At 40.9% G+C, this 22,630-nt stretch overlaps 1 protein-coding gene across 1 annotated transcript in view; it reads left to right on the forward strand.

Moving 5' to 3' along the window:
- The window catches only part of LOC125439504 (nardilysin-like), a 46,048-nt gene that overhangs the window by 1,989 nt on the left and 21,429 nt on the right, over window positions 1-22,630 (forward strand). Inside the window, exons 3-17 of the mRNA XM_048508602.1 lie at window positions 273-354; window positions 1,693-1,846; window positions 3,034-3,107; window positions 6,647-6,742; window positions 8,374-8,496; window positions 9,566-9,623; window positions 11,408-11,481; window positions 12,643-12,712; window positions 14,051-14,128; window positions 15,542-15,662; window positions 17,273-17,331; window positions 18,354-18,408; window positions 19,504-19,608; window positions 21,093-21,216; window positions 21,577-21,663. Of these exons, the coding sequence (XP_048364559.1) occupies window positions 273-354; window positions 1,693-1,846; window positions 3,034-3,107; window positions 6,647-6,742; window positions 8,374-8,496; window positions 9,566-9,623; window positions 11,408-11,481; window positions 12,643-12,712; window positions 14,051-14,128; window positions 15,542-15,662; window positions 17,273-17,331; window positions 18,354-18,408; window positions 19,504-19,608; window positions 21,093-21,216; window positions 21,577-21,663 (1,360 nt within the window). The remainder of the gene's footprint in view (window positions 1-272; window positions 355-1,692; window positions 1,847-3,033; window positions 3,108-6,646; window positions 6,743-8,373; window positions 8,497-9,565; window positions 9,624-11,407; window positions 11,482-12,642; window positions 12,713-14,050; window positions 14,129-15,541; window positions 15,663-17,272; window positions 17,332-18,353; window positions 18,409-19,503; window positions 19,609-21,092; window positions 21,217-21,576; window positions 21,664-22,630) is intronic.

The following is a 22,630-nucleotide window of genomic DNA, read 5'->3' on the forward strand; positions in this document are numbered from 1 at the left end:
TGATGACTTCTATCTGTTATATGTTTCTATTATATGTTGAAGCAATAGAATAACACCCTCTGGCAGAAGGCAGGCAATTGCAGTGTAGATGAGTATCCCATACAGAAGACACAGCATAATTCCTGGTTATATGTTGGGGAAAGGCCTTGGGCATTGAAGGTAGCAATGAGAAGAGGGTCTTGCAGCTATGCCCCTAGTTTCATCTGTAAAATGTTGAGGAGATGGGGGATATATACTAATGTGTTATTTATATACTTACATTTTGATTGCAGTCTGCAGCTGCCCTTGCCATTTGCGTTGGCAGTTTCTGTGATCCTGACAAGTTACCTGGACTAGCCCATTTGTTGGAACACAGTATGTAGCTCTGCAACTAATTGGTTTTATGTGAAAATAAAAATGTGACAAAAAGGGTGTATATCAATGACCCCTAATATGGGATCTAAGGACCCCATGGAGCTAACAGTGTGTTTCCTGAGCCACTTGATTCCCCTGAAAGGGTCTCCTCTGCAAAGGAAACATCAATCCTGGTATTTCTCCACCTTGTGGGAGGAGGAGGCATTTCAGAAGAACAGAAGAGGCAATCACCTTTGTTCCATGGTATCTGCAGGGGGCATCCATTTTGAAACACCGCATCCAGCATAGGTCAATGCTTGTCTTAAAACACCTGAGCATTTTCTGGAATCTTTCAGTGCTTTTTAAGACTGGGCTGGATTCTTTTTCTTCCTCTTTTTTTTGGCCAACAAGTCACAACCAACATATGGTGACCTCATGGGGTTTTCAAGGCAAGAGGTGTTCAGGGGTGGATTTCCCATTGCCTTTGTGTAACAACCCTCATATTCCTTAGAGGTCTCCCCATCCAAATACTAATCAGGGCCAATCCTGCTTAGCTCCTGAGATCTTACAAGATCTCAGCTATCAAGTCAGGGTGGACACTCACTACTACTTAAATTCCAAAAGTAACCACAGTCTCAACAAGCTGGAGAGCCCTAGTCTATATTACCCAATATAGTGGTTTAGAAAACAGATTTCTAAAATTATCAAAATGTTATTATCTTTTTTCATTGGGTGGGGGGGGAGCAGTGTTGGTTAGAAAAATCCTATTCATAACATTCAATTAATACACCAGATCAATTAATTAATGGTCTGTACAGTAGCTCACAAACCATAGAGAAATTTTGTCTAGTTAAGAAGAGGGACCTGTATTATCTTCATGCTATGCAATATCTAACAAAATCTAGGGTTGGATCTTGCCAGATTTTTCACTCACTTTCACCCAATCCTCTTCTTTTCCTTATTACAGCCCTTATTCCATACAGCTTTGTCCATGAAGGTTCCATGATCCTCAGCACTGTATCTTTTTTGTTAAAGGGAATCCCATTTTCCCTTTTTACCAGTGGAAAACTTGGTTGAATCCAACCCACAAGGTAGATCCTTCTTTATAATATCTTCAGTTTTCTGGAAACTGAAGCTGAAGCCTGTCAAAGTTGTGCTATAGACCTTAGAAGGATTTAAAACCCTGGGTCACAGCACAACATTTTCCATGCCTATGCAGAGGTCCCAGAGAAGTGGATTAATTTAGGTTGGAAAAATTCATAACACCACTATCCCATGCATGTATCTTAGCATAAAAGCATCCATTAATTAGGGTTCATATATTTTAAATGATCAACCTTTATTGATTTTTTATTTCAGTGGTATTTATGGGTAGTAAAAAATACCCCGAGGAAAATGGGTTTGATGCATTCTTAAAGACCCACGGAGGTACAGACAATGCTTCGACTGGCACAGAGCAAACGGTCTTCCAGTTTGAGGTCCAGAAGAAACATTTTAAAGAAGCTCTCGACAGGTAACTCAGCAACTGATCAAGATTTGATGACTGATCTGTGAAATTAATGTCATAAGCCTAAATTGGACAGATTTGGTCCAGCTCTTCTGGCTGCTGTTGGCATATATGCTGCTGGGGAGGGGGAGAGAAAATGTCATGTCTACATGAACATAATAAGAGGTCTGAAGTGCACAGAAAAAAGCATATGAGATCCCAGTTTGTTACATGCTTTGCTTCTTTACTCATCTATAGCACACTCTTCTATTATGATTTGCCTTTTTGTACTTAGGGATTGTGAGAATACATTTTCTGATGTAGGTAAGCTTGCCATTGTATCTAAGGCCCTTTCCGCACGGGTGAAATACAGTGACCCAGGGATGGCAAAAACACCGACCCTGGGCTGTTGTTCACACAGCAACACTGCTCTGGCCACCCCAGAGCGGCACGAAGCCACTGTTGTAAACCTTGCTCATTGAATGAGGTTTTTGCAAAGCGGCATCTTCCCGTCGGTGTGGTGCAAACCGCACCACTGGGAAGACACCGCTTTTCCCATCCCCTCCACTGCCCTCTTCTTCCAGCGTCACTCTGGAGGGCTGCAGAGACCCACCCACACTGCCCTCCAACCCCTAGAGGTTGGAGGGCAGCATAGGCGGGTCCCTGCAGCCCTCCATGGCGACGTTGGAAGAAGAGGTCAGTGGAGGGGACCGGAGGAGAGGCGGCTCTGTGCAGAGCTGCCTCTCCGGCTGGGGAGGAAGTTGGGACTGCTCGCATGCTACAGTGCGAACAGTCCTGGAGCATAAATTATGCTGGTGGAGGTTTGTTTCCACTGCCATGAGGAAAGGGCCTAAATCCCATGGAAAATAATATAATATATGGGAATACTCTGGAAGACATACTGGATATCAGGTTTGGCTGATCCAAAAGTTATGGAACCTCAATGATCTCTCCTCATTTTATGGGAAGTCTAACAGTCCACTATTGATGCATCCAGATGCTTTTTAAAATAGAGCATAGGTGTCACTCGTGGCCCTCCAGATGTTATGGACTACAGTTCTCATCATCCCCTGCCAGCTGGCAGGGGATGATGGGAACTGTATTCCATAACATCTGGAGGGCCGTGAGTTTGACACCTATGAAATAGAGCATTATTATCCTGCTTTTCAACAGAGGATAACAAAAGTCTGTGTTGCTATTGTTCTTTCTTATAGATGGGCACAATTCTTCATTCACCCACTGATGATTCAAGATGCAATTCATCGGGAAATTGAAGCTGTGGACAGTGGTAAAACCAATATGCTTCGTCTTCCTCTTTCTCATTTTTCTGGAAATGTTGTAGCACTCATGACAGTTGGATGACCTGTCTTTTATAAAGCATCACGTCATTAAAGCAATATTATTTAAATACAATGGACACAATCCAACACAGTTTGAAGCATGCTTAAATATACTGAAATCAAGGAATGTGATTTTATTGATTCCCAGAGCCTACAAAATTAATAATTGTGAAGTTTCAATTTTAAGCACATATATATGATGTAAAGCCCATTAAACCCAGAGGGAGATAAGTACTGAGTAAAGATGTTTAGGATCAACTATAAGTCATGAAATGTAGATGCTCTTGGGTAAATTCTGAGTATTTTGGGAAGTTGAGTGGCAAGCAGAACCAAAAAAGGAAAGTATACTCCTATTTCTAACTCCAGTCGATTCTACCTCAGGATAGAATAGCAATAGTAATTGTGATCTATTTTTCTAGGCTATGTAGTAGCCTGTAACCTCCAGTGCAGCGTAGTTTAAATCCTTAGCTAGTCATGACAATTTAAAAATGTGATTCCCCTTCCCCATTTACGTAAAAAGATATTGTGCATTCTGGCTGCAAAAATCCAACTAATTTTTAAAACACCCATCCACAATGTGTTTACGTTTTCTATCTCCAATCTAACGGATGAACAGCTGGAGTCAAATCCTTTCTTAATTATGAAGGTTTGGTGCAAAGCTCTAACTCTTTGCTCTCATTCTCCATTTATAAAAGAGTAAGCAACCTCATGGGCTTTACAAAAATGCTAAGCGTTTTTTGCACTAATTCTGAACCTAAACAAAGTTATACCCTTCTAAAGTCCATTAAATCAAAGCCCTTTGAAGGGTGTGTCTCTAACTGGAATGCACTGGGGCAGCCTGGTCAAATGTCCTATAGTACCATGGGAAGGTTCAACCAGATCTTATGACAGGTGCCCAGTAGATCGCATTCAGTCGTGTAACACTGAATGCTAGTGCACAAGATTCTGTTTTATGTTCCCAAAATTCCATCACTAACCAAAAGTACTCAAGACTGAACATGCCAGATAAAGGATGGCTTGGTTTTCAGTTCCTGTGGACACCATAAGGAGAGTATACATTTACTCTCCCTGCACAATTGCATCTGTGGGTACACCACCATACTTTCACTCACCTAGTGAGAAGCTGACATTCACTCTTATGAATGAAGAACTAACTACTGAACTTTATGCCTCTTACGCTGACTAGCATGACTTCACTGAAAGGGATTCTACGGGGTGCAAAGATGCAGTGCACCTCCCCTCATACAAACAGACATTTCTGGAATAAATCTAACACATTTCTTGTTATTGGAATGATGGCTTCCGAATGCTAAGACCCAGTCTCTGCCCCATACATGTTCTTATCTGCCCAGCAGCTTTATATCTGATTCACTTTGCTTGATATTCAACATTGGGCCAACAATTTATGTTCTCAAAAATGCACCAGTCCTGCAGCAACTTTGCACAATTATATAGAGTCCAAGGTCCAAAACATCTTCTTAATAGATATTCCAGGTAATATGGATGCTTAGATCTCCACTTTCATATGTTTACCCTGTCTGATTCTTCATCTTGTCTTATTCATCTCTGCTCCACTATTCCACCTGCCTCCTGCTACCACCATAGCCTGTTTTGTCTCACTTTCTCTCACCCTTCACCTTTAAACTTTAGCCTCTGTTTTTTCCATGCAGCAATCCATCCCTAAAATAAATGACATGCTTGGGCTTTCAAGTGTGGATATTACTCTGATTTTGGAAGAAAAAAGGCACTAGACAATTTTTGAGAAGGAAGAGAGTGAAACAGAAAAAGATACTCATAGCCCATATTGGTGTATTACAGGGCCATCTGGGAAGCCTTTTTTTTTGTGCTAGTGCAACATTGTGCTAGCACATGTGTGCAATATATTTAAATGCTAGATTTCAATCAGGAAGCCCTACCCTCCTGTAAAAGATGCTGCCATCATTTCACAACCTAAGGTGGTTTGTGCCAACAAAACCAAAGTAGTAGTGAATAGGAACTGAGGCCCCTTCCGCACACGCAAAATAATGTGTTTTCAAACCACTTTCACAACTGTTTGCAAGTGGATTTTGCCATTCCGCACAGCTTCAAAGAGCACTGAAAGCAGTTTGAAAGTGCATTATTCTGCATGTGCGGAATGAGCCTGAATCTTAGCAGTGCTATATGAATGACCATGGGAGTAAGTTCCTTGGCTTCTACTACTGGGTTGCCTTTAGCTTCTAATGTTTAATAACTATCTGTCATCTAGTGCTCACACATCATCCAGAAGGCCCGTGGTGACCAAGAGCTTTCTCTTCCATCTCCAGATCCTCCTATTTAAGGCTATCGTAATAACATAAGTTGTTCTATAAGGGATTTGGGAGTTGTGTTGCTGCCTGTGTTACTGTTGTTGTGTTGCTGCCTGTATTACTGCTGTTAAACACACAGTTCTGCTGAGTCCTCTAAAGCAGCTGGTCTTCCCAAATTCATCACATCAATTTTACAGAAAAACAACAGCAATGTATTTCACTCCATCATTTCCATTTGTATTACTAATAAAAGAGCGGCCGCGAATTACCGCGGCCGCCATTGCTGGTGGGGAAGGGACAGCCTCCTAGGAAGCTGCCAGGTCTCTCCCATTAAGCCTCTCTTGAGCTGGCTGGGGAGATCAGCTGAGGTGCAGACTCCTACAGGTGCCATACAGAGCGTGGCTGGCAGGCCTCCGAGGAACTCCAGGCAGTGGCGGCTGAAGCCCTGGCACGTCCACAGGGAGGTGGGGCCAGGGTGGCTTCTATTTTAGGCCAGGCCTGGCCTAATGTCCCCATCTTTGCCGGAGAAAACACGTTCCCACCCACTCTCTCCTGTTTTTCTTTCTTTGTTAATGCATGTTACTTGTCTGAGGGTTCCATGGCGGTTGGCGATGGGGACTGATCTTTAGCTTGAGACGGCGGGCAAAGGCTCGGCGTGGAAAACTCCTTATGAGGATTAGGGGTGGAACAAGCCAAGGGGTAACCTGCCCAGACGCAATTTATATGGCTTATGAAACTGGCACCCTGGCAGCAAAGAGCGTCTTCAGGAAGTGGCTGTCAGCCCATCTGGGAAACTCACAGCTGCTCCCAGAAGCCGAGTGAATTTTTTCATCGGCAGAGCGCGCTGAGAAAATCGAAATTTGGAGTGTCTGGGGGGACAGCACTTTCGGGCTGCCCCAAGTAGCACACAGGCTACCTCAAGATCAGACCCCCATGCTGCGCCTTATGCTTTGTTTGACCTTGAACCAATTTTGTTAATAAATAATATTTTACCACACAGAGAGTGCCGTGTTATTTTACAGTGATTCTAGGAAAGACTAGGAGGGTTATCATCTACTTCCCTCAGGCAGCAAATGAAGTACAACCCATATTTCACTTCTGCTTCATATGTGTTTGTGTTATGCAGTCTCCTTTAACAATGGCATATTTCAGAAATGGTGCTCTAAATTTTGTTGCTTAACATGTTCTTTTAAAACAAACAGAATATCAACTAGCAAAGCCTTCTGATGAGAACAGAAGGGAGTTGCTGCTTGGAAGCCTTGCAAAACCAGGACATCCTATGAGAAAATTCTTTTGGGGTAAGTATTATATCCTGAGATTCCCTTAATAGGACGTTACAGATTTAGCAAAGTTTGAGGAATGGGCAATTTGGGGGGCATTGTACCCAATACTTCAAAATGTTCACAAACAGCACTAACCAATTTGGATTCTGCTGTATGGCTTAACAATATGGAGAGAGGGTTTCTTTAGAAAGAAAATTGTTGTTTGGCCCTGCATTTACTATGTAATGTACAACTTGGTTCACACAGAATACAAGCAGGTAAAACTGGTTCTGGAGTATCTCATTTCTTTCTCTATGCAGGGGCTAATGTGGGATGCTTCCCAATTGAAACAAATTTCATTCGCATGATTTTTTCACACATTCAATATGGGTAGAATGAACATACAGATGAAAGATTGTAGCAGGAAGCCTCTGATTTCTGGTCAGCTACCTGCCTGGGATCACATATTTATGGGAGAAAGTTATAAATGTTTGATTTATAAATACAAATAAGAAGGGTTCATGCATTTCCATATTCCAAAGAATGGTCAAGTGGTGAGTCCAGCGTGGTTTAGTGGTCAAAAGCAGTGGACTCTAATCTAAAGAACTGGGTTTGATTCCCCGCTCCTGTATGTGAAGCCTGCTGAGTGACCTTGGGCTAGTCACAGTTCTCTCAGAATGCATCTACTTCACAACGTGTCTTTTGTGAGGGGGGAAGGAAAGGTGATTGCAATCCACTGAGACATCTTAAAAATAGACAAAAGTGGAATATAAATTCATATCCTCTTCTTGTTCTTCTTCATGTTCTTCTTCTTCTTTGTGTCTACAAGAGTATGCCACTGCAGTGCCATTCCCTTCCACTCACGTATATTCATTTTACCCACACTGGATATTTAAATGAGGCTCACAAAACTTGTATGTCAGAGAGAAGGCTAAGCTACATCTCATCTCCATGACTGATAGCTTCTACAGAGAGAACAGTTCAAGGGCACAGTGCCACGCTGCTGTCTGACACGCAGGTCAGGAACAGTTTTATCAGCAATCATTTGCTGATTATGAAAAATATGCTTCAGTCTTACAAACTTCTGTGGACATAAAGACATGCACACTTATGGTGTCTATTTTTGAGTTCATAATGTGTGAGTTCATTAAACATGGCAAGGTAATAGGGGTGGGTAGGGAGAATCCATGAATGAAAGAAAAATCTAGGGACATCTTGACATCATTTCTAAGGTTATCCTTCAATGGCTAATCTGGTGCTAGTTCTTTGAGTGTATTGAATATAAATTCCTTTTGGATACAGTACAGCAGACAGAATGCATAAATGTTTTGTAACAAGTTGCTATTCCTTACTGGATTTTTTTTTATTGCCATCAAGTCACAGCCAATTTATGGTGACCCCATGGGATTTTTTAAGGCAGAGATGGTTTGTCATTGCCTGCCTCTACGCAAAATCCTGTATTTCCTTCATGGCCTCCCATCGAAATACTAACTAAAACTGGGCCTGCTTAGCTTCCCAGATCAGACAAGATTGGCTATCCAGGTTAGAACACTGATGGACTAATTTATATTTTAGAAATGGTTGGTTCCTCTAGAAACTATCTGATCCTATAAGCTAGATTGTTTAAGGATCTTGGAGGCTTTTTTAAAGCAAACTTTAAATTACAGGTAATGCAGAGACCTTGAAATACCAACCACAGAAGAACAGAATAGATACTTATGCAAGGCTGAGGGATTTCTACAAGCGGCACTACTCTGCACACTACATGAATCTTGTTGTCCAGTCTAGAGGTATAAAACCACCTTTTGCTTTACAACAAGTCATAATAACAGTGATGGATAGGCAGATATATTAGGTTAAATTTCAGGAGTCCTGTAATTGTTGGCAAATGTCTTCATTTAGGGGTGCCGTTTGATGGTGCCAGATGCAGTGCCATTACTGTGGTTGAAAACTATGGGTCCTGCCATGAGGCAGAATTTAGTCTGTGCCTACACAGAGCCACAGGAATGAACAATAGCCCATCTGAGACAGTTAAGAGATGCTTGGCTACATTGCTGACTCAGTGGAATTATGAAGGAAGAGTTGAAGTGGAAAATGATGGGCAAATTTCACATACAAGACAGTCATCTGTTCATCTTGGAGTAGTTGCATGATGAATGTATATGTGTGAACTCATGCAGGGTTTGGACACACAGATGTCTCCCCCAGGGACTGACAAACAGATCTGAAAACCTCTTCCTATGTCCAGATGTGCATTGGGAAGAGAAGTTACTGGCATGTTATTCCACACAATGCCACAGAGATAATCACATCTTGCTGTGTGACATGCCTCTTAGGTGCCAGTCATAGAAGTATGTCAAATGTTAGGAGCAAAAAGTACCAGACCATGGCCACCCAGCCTGGAAAACCCACAATAGCCAGTTACTGGCTTGCCATTTTCACATTGTCTTCCCATTGAGGAGCTGCGTGGCATAGTGGTTAAATGCTTGCACTGCCACTCACACAGTCAGGAATTCAAGCCCCCTGTGGGTCAGATATCCTGGCAGCTGGTTCATGGTCAACTCAGCCATCCATCCATTTCTTGGTCGGTAAATGAGTACCTAGCTCATGGCTAGTGGGTAAAGAATAGCCGGGGAAAGCAATGGCAAACTACCCCACAAAAGAGGCTTGCCTACGAAATCACTGCTTGTAGGTGGTACCCCAGGGTCGAACACGACTGAAGGGGAAACTTTACTTTTACCTCATTTTCACATTGTAAAATATACAGAGGGTTGGATCCAGCCTAACACCTTAACTTTGTATTAGCAAGATCATTTTTCTTTCTATCTTTCCATTTTGTTTTTCCATCTTCCATTTTAGAAACCCTGGATACCTTGGAAAAATGGGTGACAGAAATCTTCTCACAGATCCCCAATAAGTGAGCTACTTAATATTTTTTTTTTGGAAGACATATGTGAGCCTGCAAAGTTTCATACACATGCCATTTGTTCCATTAGAAATATGAATAAGAAAGAACGTTTTCAATTTCAGTGCTTTCAGAAGGTATCATTGTAAGACAGTTTATAAGTTCCTGTGGCTTTTAACTAATCTTATCTTTTTAATAATAGGATGTGTCTTTTCCGTGTCCTATTTTTTGGATTTTTGCAGTGCCAAGGAATAAAACCTAAGGAAGATAATATAGGAGTGAAAACATTAGATGTTCAAGATACCAGGGAAAGTACCGATGGAAATTGCAGATGCTAGGCTTTCTTTTAATTAAAAATGTTATAGAATTACAGTCAGACTAATATAATTTGTTCCATTCTATATTTGTTCCATAGTTTTTGCAGCCCCAAGTATTCATTTAACATCCTTCCACTGAGCTGTTGGGAATTTCTATGAACTCTTTTTGCATGACTGTACCATGATGCACATTTCACTATGTATGTTGTACAGAGGTGTATCTAGGGAAAATATAGCCTGTGCAAAATCTGAGTTTTCCACACACACCCACACACACACCCACACACACCCATATAGGCAGCTGCCCTCCCCCACCATGACCAAACAACTTTTTTGTACCAGGTGAAGTCAGTGTATGAACGGGGGGGAGAGGTGTGGGGGGCCATTTTCCACTCCCCGCGTGACTAAATGGCTGCAGCCCAGGACTTTTGACCCCATATGTCCCCCTAGGCGGTACCCCCCTGATGTTATATATGTTTGTGTGTATTTGCTACAAATTGCAATCTGTGTTTCCATAGTATTTCCATAACAATAATGTGTACCCAACATATACCAACTACTGAATCAGACTATTGGTTCATCATGGTCAGTACTGCTACCAACACTTCCAACTGTTCTCTAGTGTGTCCACTGTATGAAACAGAATGTCAGGCTGGATGGACCACTGGTCTGAAACAGCTGGACACCTCTTACAACATACAATTTGCAATGCTAGTGGTGAAGCTAGAGAAGTGAGCTATATTTGTCATGTTCTGATGTTCTGAAATAATCAGTTCTAGGACAGATGTGTGTGTATATATGTGTGTCGTCAAGCCACAGCTGACATGGCGACGCCGTAAGATTTCAAGTCAGCAGACATTTAGAGGAGAAGTCGATTTATGGCTACCAATCTTGATCCTCTTTGATCTGAGAATGCAAATGCCTTAACAGACCAGGTGATCGGGAGCAACAGCCGCAGGAGGCCATTGCTTTCACATCCTGCATGTGAGCTCCCAAAGGCACCTGGTGGGCCACTGCGAGTAGCAGAGAACTGGACTAGATGGACTCTGGTCTGATCCAGCTGGCTTGTTCTTATGTTCTTATATTCTTATGTGTTTTGCCTTTGCTTGCCTCTGCATAGTGTCTAAGGTCAGTGAAGGAAACACAATTCATGATTCAAGGAGTTTTAATAGGGCAGGGCTGATATCTATCATGTTGAGCATCAGACTGCAGTTCTAAAAATACATTCCTCACAGTAATTCCTTCTTAATACATTGGGACTTACTTCTGAGTAGATCTGCCCAGGATTTCCCCCTAAAAACCAAGTTGATCAGTCATATGAAAGTGCCTTGAATGTACTACAAGTGGATTCTGGTTTCCTACAGACCTGCCTATTTTTGCACAATGGAACTGTGAACAGCATATATGTTTTGCTTTGCTATTCATGATTTTAAGGTATAAACCCTGAACATAAAACTTCATAAATATATATGTTTTAAGTGGTATGCCCAGACCAACTTTCAATCATCTGCTGGACCCTTTTGACACGCCTGAATTTCACAAGCTTTACAAAGGTAAGCATATTTGGTCATATTTTCGGTATTGTTCAGAGAATCCTGAAGGGATATTTTGTATCAAATTGTAGTCTTAATTCTTTTTACGATGTTGTGTAATGACTAAAAAGCAAGCAGGAAGTCCCTAGGTTAAATGTGTCAGTCATAAACTCGTTGGCTGTGCTCAGACATCACGAGGAGCCATCAAGTAATTAAATTAATTAAATATATAATTGTCTAAATATTGGCCTCTCTACTGACTATCCAGCAAACCCAGATTTTTGGCAATGTCTGAATACAGGCACCTTGATTTGTTTCCTAGCACCATTGTTACAAATACACATGTAAAGGCAATAATATTACAGCTACTGAGGCAAACTGGGATATGAATCTGTGAGCCATATGCTGGTTTCACAAATTAAAATAAGACATATTTTCATACTTTTTCTGAAGTGGCTGTGTGGTTCAGGCAAAACACTCTGAGGTCCCTTCCGCACATGCAGAATAATGCACTTTCAATCCACAATCAATGCACTTTGCAGCTGGATTTTATTGTGTCGAATAACAAAATCCACTTGCAAACAATTGTGAAAGTGGATTGAAAGTGCATTATTCTGCATGGGCAGAAAGATCTAGATTTTGTTCCCTGCCTGCCAGTGGAGAATAATCATATTGCCTCACTTTATTGGGATACTGAAAAGATCAATGTAATCATAGAATGCTTGAGACTACAGTGTTGTGTAGTGGTAAGAGTGCCTGAACAGGATCTGGGAGACCCAGGTTTGATCTCCCATTCTGCCATGAAAACTTGTTGACTGATCTTGGGACAGTCATACACACTTAGCCTAACCTAGTTCATGGGGTTGTTGTAAGGGTAAAATGTAAGGTTGTTGTAAGGGTAAAATGGAGAAGGGGTTATTAACCGACTTAACTGGTTACTAACCATCCCCACTGGGAAGAAAAGTGGAGTATACGTGAAGTAAATAAATTACAGCACATAGAAAAGTATTATTTGACAAAAAAAATGCTGATATGGCATTGCTGGTGTTGTGGGTTTAGAACATTTAGCATGCTTACTCCCATCGTTGCCTCTCTGACTCCTTGCTTTTGTCAATTTTACCAGTACTGCAAAAATGTATATATGTTTGAATAACTACAACTGACATATTGCTTCCTGTTCAGTTGTTCCAGTCAAAGAAGTCCATTGTTTGAGTATCACTTGGGCTCTTCCACCACAAGAAAAGCATTACAGGTAAGGAGCCATATTAAAGGAAAGAGCCCTTGACATGGTCCTGTAAGCAAATATCAGAATCCATCTAATGAGCTGCAATCTTAATGACCTTTCATCAGAGGTGTTCCTCCCATTTTGGCCTGCAGAGGGTGCATTTTTAGGCTAGCAGCACCAAAATTTCAGGGATGTTTTTGGAGACTCTCCTGATGCTATCACCCAGGTTTGGTGAGGTTTGGTTCAGGGAGTCCATTGTTATGGACTCCCAAAGGGGGTGCCCCATCCCCCATTGTTTCCAATGGGAGCTAATAGGAGATGAGGCTACACATTTGAGGGTCGATAACTTTGGACCCCCTGAACCAAACTTCACCAAACCTGGGAGGTATCTTCAGGAGAATCTTTTACTGATACCACCCAGGTTTTGTGAAGTTTGGTCCAAGGGGTTCAAAATTATGGACTCCCAAAGGGGGTGCTCCATCATCCATTGTTTCCAATGGGAGCTAACAGAAGATGGGGGCTAGGGGGGAAGGGCAAGGAGATTGTAATCCCCTTTGAGTCTTCTACAGGAGAGAAAGGGGGTTATAAATCCAAATTCTTCCTCTTCTTCTATTAGAAGAATTCATATAATCTGGAATTGGGACATGGACTGCAAAAGTTTCCATTTCCATTTTACTTTCCAGTTTTCCTCTTTTCCTTATCCTGTAATTTCAGGCTTTGTGAACCTTTGGAATCTGTCCCATCCCTCGTGACTTCCCTGAGAATTTTTAACTAGAGATATCAAGGATTTAATATGGGGCTTCCTACATGGCAAGCATGTGCCCTGCCGCTAAACTACAAGCCCACCCCAAAAGGTCGAAGTCAGGATTTAACTCCCTGCACCAATCTACTAGATTTTCTGCAAAAAATTAAAAAATAACCCTCAACACATTAATTGGTAGACACATAAGGCACTTTCACACATGTTGAAAAATGCACTTTCAGTACACTTTTGAAAGTGGACTTTTAATGCACTTTTGGAAGTGCAAGGGGATTTTACCATTTCACATAGTAAAATCCAACTGCAAAATAGAGTGAAGGTGCATTAATAAGCGTGTGTGAACGTGCTAATAATAAATATAAGGGGATTATTGTCCTGTCACATTTGTCCCAGCCTGCGTATTTATTGCCAGAATTCCCCACTTGGAACAATTGCCTGTCCCAGCCTGTGTATTTATTGCCAGAATTCCCCATTGGGAACATTCTCTCATAACCTTTTATTCAAAGCACACATTTTGAAGAGGAAAACAGACCCTGCTTGTTTGGCATGTTACTTCTACATTTACTTGGGAGATTTTGTTTTCAAAAATCTTTTGATATTTTTAGGGTGAAGCCTCTTCATTACATCTCTTGGCTGATAGGACATGAGGGCAAAGGCAGTGTTCTTTCTCTCCTCCGGAAAAAGTATGTCCAGCGGCATGTGGCATTAAAGGGTGAAAGGGAAAGCCACTGTTTTGATTGTTATATCCTGTTTTATTGCAGCTCAAAGCAATTCGGAATGAAACTTAAAGCTGTTACCTTAAAAATACTGTGAAATAATAACAGAAACAACCCAAGTCTAAAAGTCTATACTTGCCACTATTTCTGCTTATCTCCTACCACTCTGCTACAGGGGCATATCTGCAGAAAAGGTCACTTGGGGCAAGCTTTCGAACTGCACCTCTCCAAACCTCTTGCGATGTGATGTTATGCCCCAAGATCTCATTAGCCTTTTTTGCTGCTGTATCACACTGTCTGTTCTTATTTAATTTATTGTCCACCTGAACCCCAAGATCTTCTCACACGCTAGAACTCAGTAGTGTATCCTCCATCCAGAGAGAAAGGGGGAGAGCAAGAGAGACAAGGAGGGAGGAAAGAGAGACAAAAGAGAAAGAAGGAGAGAGGAGAGAGAGGGGGAAAGGGGTGGGAGGTAGGGGGAAGACACAGACATGGGGAAGAGAGAGTTTTGATGGGGAGGCTAAGGAAACGTTGCCCACATTCTTCCATACCACTGCTGCTGTCACTGCCACAAAAGCCTTTGGTTGCTTTAAAATTAAACTCAATTTGCTTCCAGGAGAACAGCACCAAGCCTGGGAAGAGATTTGGGACAGGGGCAAGGCCAAAGAGGGCACTCCTTCCCTGGCCTTGTCCCCATCCCCAGTTTTCATTCATAAAACTCCCTGCCCAGGGAGCTCTTCTTTTCCCCCTTGCTTTTAAGCATTCTAGAAGCAAGGTAATTAAGAGTCTTTTTGTTGTTTTTCTAGCTTTTGAATTATTTTATTCATGATTTATTTGCTATTGTCTTTATTCTGTGGTTTGGTTGCTGCTCATATACTGCTTAAGTTAGGGTTCTCGGCTTTTTTTTCTTGCTAGTTGTTATGACTTCTTGCTTTTGCGTGGTGTAGTGGTGAAGAGCAGGTGCACTCTAATATGGAGAACCGGGTTTGATTCCCCACTCTGCCACTTGAGCTGTGGAGGCTTATCTGGTGAACCAGATTAGCTTGGCACTCCAACACATGTCAGTTGGGCGACCTTGGGCTAGTCACAGTTCTTCAGAGCTTTCTCAGTCCCACCCACCTCACAGGGTGTTTGCTTTATAGGGGGAGGGAGAAGGGAAAGGAGATTGTAAGCCCTTTGAGTCTCCTTACAGGAGAAAAAGTGGGATATAAATCCAAATTCTTCTTCTTTTGTTGTTTTTTAAAATTCATTTCACTGTTTTAATACCATTTGGAATGTATTTGTGTAAACCACTTTGCCTGCCATGTTATAAGCAAAAAGCAAGATATAAATTTTCTAAAATGAAATAAGGAAACTAAAATGTATTTTATTTTCTATTAGTTTTTTAGCCTTATCTCTATATGGAGGAAATAATGAGACCGCATTTGAACAGAACTCAACATATTCCATCTTCAGCATTTCTGTCACTTTGACAGACAAAGGTTTTGAATATTTCTATGAGGTAATGATCTTGACACTGAATTATGATGAAAAATCAAACATGTTTGCATAACTGGCATACAAAACACAGATTTATTAATGCATTATTAATTCAAATCCAACCACATTAGCATTATTAATTCAAATCCAACCACATAAAAGAGTGATTCAGTAACAAAATGATTCAGTAATCATTTCCTTCAGTATATACTGCAGGCACCACCATTAGTCTACTGAGATCTCATAAGGATCAAGTCTTGAGAGGTACTTTGGAATAAGTTTAATTATATACATCTGTTCCCCTATGTTAGAGCCATTCAGTTTTGGATGAAGCTCTGAGCTTTCACATCTGGCATATGTCCTCCCTGCAGCTACCAGTACATTTAGTGTTATCTTTTATAAACCATGCTGCTATTATGGGTTGGATCCTACAAACTGTGAACAGAAAAAGTCCATGGAACAGATCTATCTCCTCCATCTACTACACCATCCCAAATTTCTGCTCCAGAAACAAAGAGAAATATGTAGTGATTTCTTGCTCTATTTCTGGAAGAGATTGTAGAAGAGGGAAATGGTTGATTTGTCTCAGTTTCCCCTCAAGCAACACCTTCGTGCTGTGTTCCAATCTGTTAGTTTATGGTCTCCTAACTCCTGTGAGCAGCTTTTAGGGGGATCTTTGAGGCTTCAGGGGAACAGAGAAGGGAATGAGTTTCTTTTCATTAATTCCTTTTGTGAATGGTTTGTAATATCCAGCCCTATACAGTTTACAAACATTATAAGGATGTATGTTTGGATTACAAGGTTCCACCTCAGTCCTGGAATCTGGCCCTTGTTCACCACATTCTAATGAAGTCCTGTTTACCTTGATACAGGGTTAGATCCAACCAACTTTTCCACTACAACAAAAAGAGGTAGGGTCCTAGCTGACCACCAGAATAGCTATGCTATAGCTATGGGACAAAAGTCAAGTTGACTGGGGACTAGGGACAACAGGTGTGATTAGGGGAAAGGACCAGCTGGATTCAACCTGTTGCTTGTAAAGTTTTGATATTTTCCTGTCAGGGAATGCACCCAAATCATATGTGCCCTAGAAGTGTGGCAATGTGTAAGTGGTTTACTTTAGTACAAATTTATACTGTGGGGCCCTAAGCAAAAGGAAAATATCTTTTATTGCCTTAAGATGGAAAGTGAAAGACAAAAATGGAGGCTGATTATGAAATCATATAGGCTGATTCCGCATTGGCCAAAAAAAGGTAGTGTGAAAATGGTGTGAAAACAGTGCAAAGCCTTTTACACCATTTAAAACCTTTTACACTATTTTCACACAGCTGGTTTTGGCCCATGCAGAATCCACATCATGACTAGAGTGTCAGACTAGGATCTGAGAGCCCCCCAGGTTCACCTGATGCTGCCATGGAAGGTTATTTTCTCTCATAATCTACCTGACATGGTTATTGTGGGAATAAGATGGTGAAGCTGCCTCAGGTCCTTATTGAGGAGGTAAACAGGGCGTAAATAAACAAATAAATAAATAATAGGTGCATTCTGCAACAAGGTGAATTTATAGAAGCTTTTTTCGCCGGTTTGTCATGGGTTAAAAGAGATAAATAAGTCTATTTCTTCTGTCATCAGGTTACTCATCTTGTTTTCCAGTATCTGAAGATGCTACAAAGAACAGGGCCTGTGAAAAGGTGATTTATTTAAAAAATCTTTTTAAATGTGTGGTAAAACTTAATTGGCATTTTCCTCTTTCTATAGTGAAGAATTTTCATTTCCCCTGCAATATACTGAAGATGGCGTATAAGTAAAAAGTAAGATATGTACATATCTTTTCCACATTTCTTTGGAAAAAAGTAACCAGTCCACAGTTGTCAACATGAGGTGCTGATTTCCCTTAGGATCTGTCTAAATATACAAGCTTACCTATTTGATTGTAGAGTGAAATGATGTCTGGTGCTGTTGTAAATCTAACATTGTAGACAGAATTTTGATAAGAGCTGAGAGGCAATACTTTTTCATAAACTCTATTTGCACAGCTGACCGTTGACTGACCGTAGCTTGCTTTTTTCAGTTATACAAGTACAAATTTGTTTTCGTGCTTTCACTTACAATTAATCATAGATTGTCTCTAGACCGATCAAAGTTGTCTTCACAATGTCATGGGCCACCTCCTGGAGAGCAGTGAGTCTTTCCCATCACCCATTACTTTATCCTTTTCAGTGGAGATTGTGGGAATTGAATCTGGACCCTTCCCTACACACCACAAGGCTCAAGAAGTTCTACCCTGCAATCTTCATGCATATTTTACCTAGAGCCAGGGCAAAACCATTCCCACATGCAGGCACTGGTGGAGATTGAGCTGCTTTTGTAGAGTTTGCCACTATTGCAAGATTTCCCATTCCTTCTCTGTTCAACAATGCCAATAGTTACTTAGGAAAACTATCCGTTGATGTTACTTTGTGCTACCTTTTCAATTTGGTTGTTTTTTATTTATTTTTTATTTATTTATATTTATATTTCGAACTTGTAGGCCGCCTCTTCCCCAAGGGGCTCGAGGCGGCTTCCAACATGGCTGTTCTCCGACAGCAAACTCAACAACACAATTTAACACTCTTAAAACCAGCAGCAGTCACATAATTTAAAACAACTTAACAATATAGCTGTTTTTGAGAAGCAAAACATAAAAGCATTGTGATTTTCTTTTCCCTCACAGAATATGGGAAGAGATCCAAAAGATTGAAAGCATTGGGTTTTGTTTCCAAGAACAGGTATTGTTTGAACTCTCCCCATGTTTTCTCTTGTGTCCAGATGGAAATACTGACGTTTTCATTGTCTAGCTTGGTTGAGATTTCTCTCTCTTCCTCTGCACTCCCCACCCTCTCTTGTTAGAACATTGAAATATGACATTCTCCTGGAGACGATCTCGGGCATCTTGGATGGGTGATTTCCAACCTATACTCACTTCCTGTGCCAGGCTTGGCATCCATCTTAGGTCCTCAGTATTGTTCCTGCCTCAGACAGGGAGGGCAGTGCTTGTCAGGGGCTCCAAGCCTTTAGACTGAAATACCACATTCTAGTAATATCCCCACCACCACTCAAGAGGCAGCTTACAATGCTGTACAAATCTTAAAGAAAGAGAACTGCAGTTTTAAAAAATGAGTCCATTCTGCTCTTCTAAATTTTTTGCAGCACAAACAAGAGAATCTTGTGGGCAGATTTGGCCCAAGTTGTTATCCAGGTCCTCAGGTGGTCAAGATGCCACAGAGGACCTTTCTAGAGGATGTTTGGAACCATAGTTTATTTATTCATTTAATGTATGCCTTGCTTTTCTTTTTAAAAACAAACACTCAAGATGGCTTACAATATTAAAGTTCATACAGAACAAGTTAAGAATAGATGACAGCTGTTAAAAATTAACCATCACTGGGAACAGGTTTAACTTAAACAGGCCTTCCATAATGCTAATACTGGCAAGAAGGAACCATTTGAATTAGGGATGATTTTTTGCTTGGTCAGCAAACCTTCTTTTGTCCTCTCCCAGCTGTTCCCAAGCATCCATAAACATCTGGGGGCAGAATTTCAGGGGGCATGGCAGGTGGTAATGGAAGAAAGGAGGTCCAACAATTCCTTTCAGCAAGCACCACGGAGCTTTTTAATTTTATTTCCTTCATTTATATTCCATACTTTTCTCTCTAGTGGGACCCAAAGTGGCCAATCTTGTCACCTGCTCCATTTTATGTAGCATGTGATCCAAAGTGTAAACTAAATGGCCCAAGCCCACCAAAGGCTTCAAAGTAAACTCACAGGTACATCTTTCCTTCAGTTTTTTGGTGACGTCTACACTATGTTTTCCTTGCCTTCAGACTGGCCCAATTGAATACGTAGAAAATATTTGTGAAAACATGCATTTCTTACAGAAGGAGGATTTGTTAACAGGAGATCAGCTCTTGACTGAATACAATCCAGAAGTAAGTGGGCCCTATCTCTGTTTGGTAGGAAAAAAGTTACACACAAAAATTGCCATAGTACTGTAACAAAAAAAAATCAGTCTTGGTGAACTTGCACATATCTAGATCTTTTTCGACCTAGAAATGGGTCTCAATGTTTGTCTTTTGCTCTTTTAGAACATGCCCACGTCCTTCCAGTTTCCTGCCTTATTTCACACTCAGAAATGCAGTAAGGCCAGTGGAAAGGTGCATGGTTTGCATGTGACTGATCCCAGATCTAGTATTTGATAACTCCACATGAGGAAACACCACAAAATGCACATGCAGTAATATTAAATTAATATTAATAATGCTAAAATATGATGAAAATCGTCCTGGAAGAAACCTCTACAGTCTGAAAGTAAAAGTCCAGTCTCTGTGTAGTCTGTACTCCTGAAACTGCACATTGTAAATATGGGCATTGCTATGGAGCTTAACATTCAAACTGCCCCAATGTCTGGGATATCTCAAGCCTGTTTTTGGAAAACCAGAGGATGAGGGTTTTGCAGAATTAAAAAGGAGGTAGCTAGTGAAAACTGTATCAAACATGTATTTCTTAACTTAAATTAGAACAGACAGATTTAAATCCAGTAGCACTTTAAGACAGATTTAAGTCCAGAGATTTTTAGAGTGTAAGCTTTCAAGAGACAAAGGTCCATTTCTCAGATACCTAATCTAGCTCTTCAACATGGCTACCCTGTCCAATCAACTTAATTTTTTAAATGCAGCTGTAAGCAGACTTATACCTGTCTCCATCCATTGAAATCAATGTTTCCATGGCTGAAACTCAGTTCAGGGCTGTATTATTAAACTTTAGAACTGATTTTTTTTCTTGGTGCACAAATTAGACAGGCAGCATTGGCCCAGCTTTTGAGAGTGTTTATTTTACGCAGAATCCCTACAGTCTTAAGAAGAGTTTGAAGAAGAGTTTGGATTTATATCCCCCCTTTCTCTCCTGTAGGAGACTCAAAGGGGCTTACAATCTCCTTGCCCTTCCCCCCTCACAACAAACACCCTGTGAGGTAGTTGGGGCTGAGAGAGCTCTGAGAAGTTGTGACTAGCCCAAGATCACCCAGCTGGCATGTGTGGAAGTCTACAGGCTAATCTGAATTCCCCAGATAAACCTCCACAGCTCAGGCGGCAGAGCAGAGAATCAAACCCAGTTCCTCCAGATTAGATACACGAGCTTTTAACCTCCTACGCCACTGCTGCTCCTGTAACCTCTCTATGTAGCGATAAAACCTCCAGAACATTATTAAGAATTGCCCTTAGAGGTATAAGTTGTGCAAGCAAAGCAATGTATTCTGGCAGGAAAACAATAAACATATCTCCATGTTAATTTCCCATCTCGAGTTGTGTGATGACTTGAGAAGGGAGAAAGGCCGATCCACGATACTATAGAGGATGGAACTAGTTTTTCCTAAGTCTTGCTAAAGTAAAAATGAGACATTGTTTTACATTTCTAGGTAATTGCTGATGCTATTAACTATCTCATCCCCCAAAAAGTCAACCTTTTCCTGCTATCGCCAGCCCATGAGGGTCAGTGTCCTCTGAGGGAAAAATGGTTTGGAACTCAATATTCTGTGTCAGGTAAAACAAAGGGTTATGTTTACTTCTGTAGTTGTAAAAAAAAGGTGGTGAGGGATCTAATGATCTCATAGTGAGGGCTCATTTTTAATTCAAGGCAAAATGTTAAAAGTTGGGATCAATGTATTCCTCTATAATGCCCCATACACATATTAGAAGAGAGTCACAGAAATTCTTCTGCCTTGAAAGTTATATGGGAGGGTGTATAGCTTTAACCTCTTCCACCCAGCTAGGATTTCAGTGGGCTTGTTTACATGTAAAATGGTAGCTTTGAGTCATCTTTGTTTCTTGACATTAACCATTCTATGCTAAGTGACTCATTGAGTGTTGGGCAGCTAAGTACATATTCTCTTATGTCTACAGACATTGATGGATCTTGGAGCAACCTGTGGAATACTGACTTCCCATTAAATCCAGATTTACATCTGCCTGAAGAGAACAAATATATAGGTTGGTGCTGTTCAGAGAATATTTTGTCCTATTATACTCTGTTCCACATAAAGATATTAGTACAGTCAGTTGAGATGCAGTGGCTAGGAAAATTGTATGCTTCTGCATTAGAATATAGTTCTAAACAAATATGAGAATTATCATTCATTTTTATATACTGCCTTTGTCAAAACCATTATTTTGTGCATTATTGAAGATGGCACTTTGACAGAAGAGCATTTATAGTTCATTGAACAAAATGTATTTTCACTTTCAAACAGATGTGGGGAGCACAACTAGGTAGACACTAGGACAGGCAGAGCATTCTATAACAAAGAAGTTCAGCATGTTTTGTTCTGTGGCAGAAGAATATACGATCTACTAACATCTTTATGAGAAGTATAGTTGAGTCATTGTGAGTACATTGATGGAATCAAAGCTGGAAGACAAAATCAGACTCCAGCTCCACCATTAAGCAATGAGATAGTTTTGGATGAATCATTTCATATGTTGGTACCCCCCACCCCATTCCATCTGCACAATTGTGACATCAAGTTTTTCATGTATATAGTACTCTGAAAATACCATAGATTAATGGACAGTTTTGCACATGTTATTATGTGACACATAAGGACCCCACCAGGCATGGCAGTTCTCACCACAGCCCTCCCAAAGGTATGAGGTTTTCTTACTATGGTTTTCTCTGGGTAGGTTACAGGATAGAGAAGTAAGCTCAGTTAACCAATACATTTGGTTAATAGGCACCACCTATTTCTGGTGTCAATATTTAACATGCGGTCCATGTTTCCCATTGCTGAAGATGCAGCAGACAAGTCTTTTCCAGTGGTGGCACCAAGGTTTTTGAATTCTCCTTCTGGGGAGGTCCATCCTTTAACCTTTTATGGTGGTGGAAAGTTCCATCAAGTTGCAGCTGATGTACGGTGACCCTAAAGGGTTTTCATGGCAAGAGATGTTCAGAGGTGCTTTG

Source organism: Sphaerodactylus townsendi, linkage group LG09 (assembly GCF_021028975.2).
Source record: "Sphaerodactylus townsendi isolate TG3544 linkage group LG09, MPM_Stown_v2.3, whole genome shotgun sequence".
Classification (NCBI taxonomy): domain Eukaryota; kingdom Metazoa; phylum Chordata; class Lepidosauria; order Squamata; family Sphaerodactylidae; genus Sphaerodactylus; species Sphaerodactylus townsendi.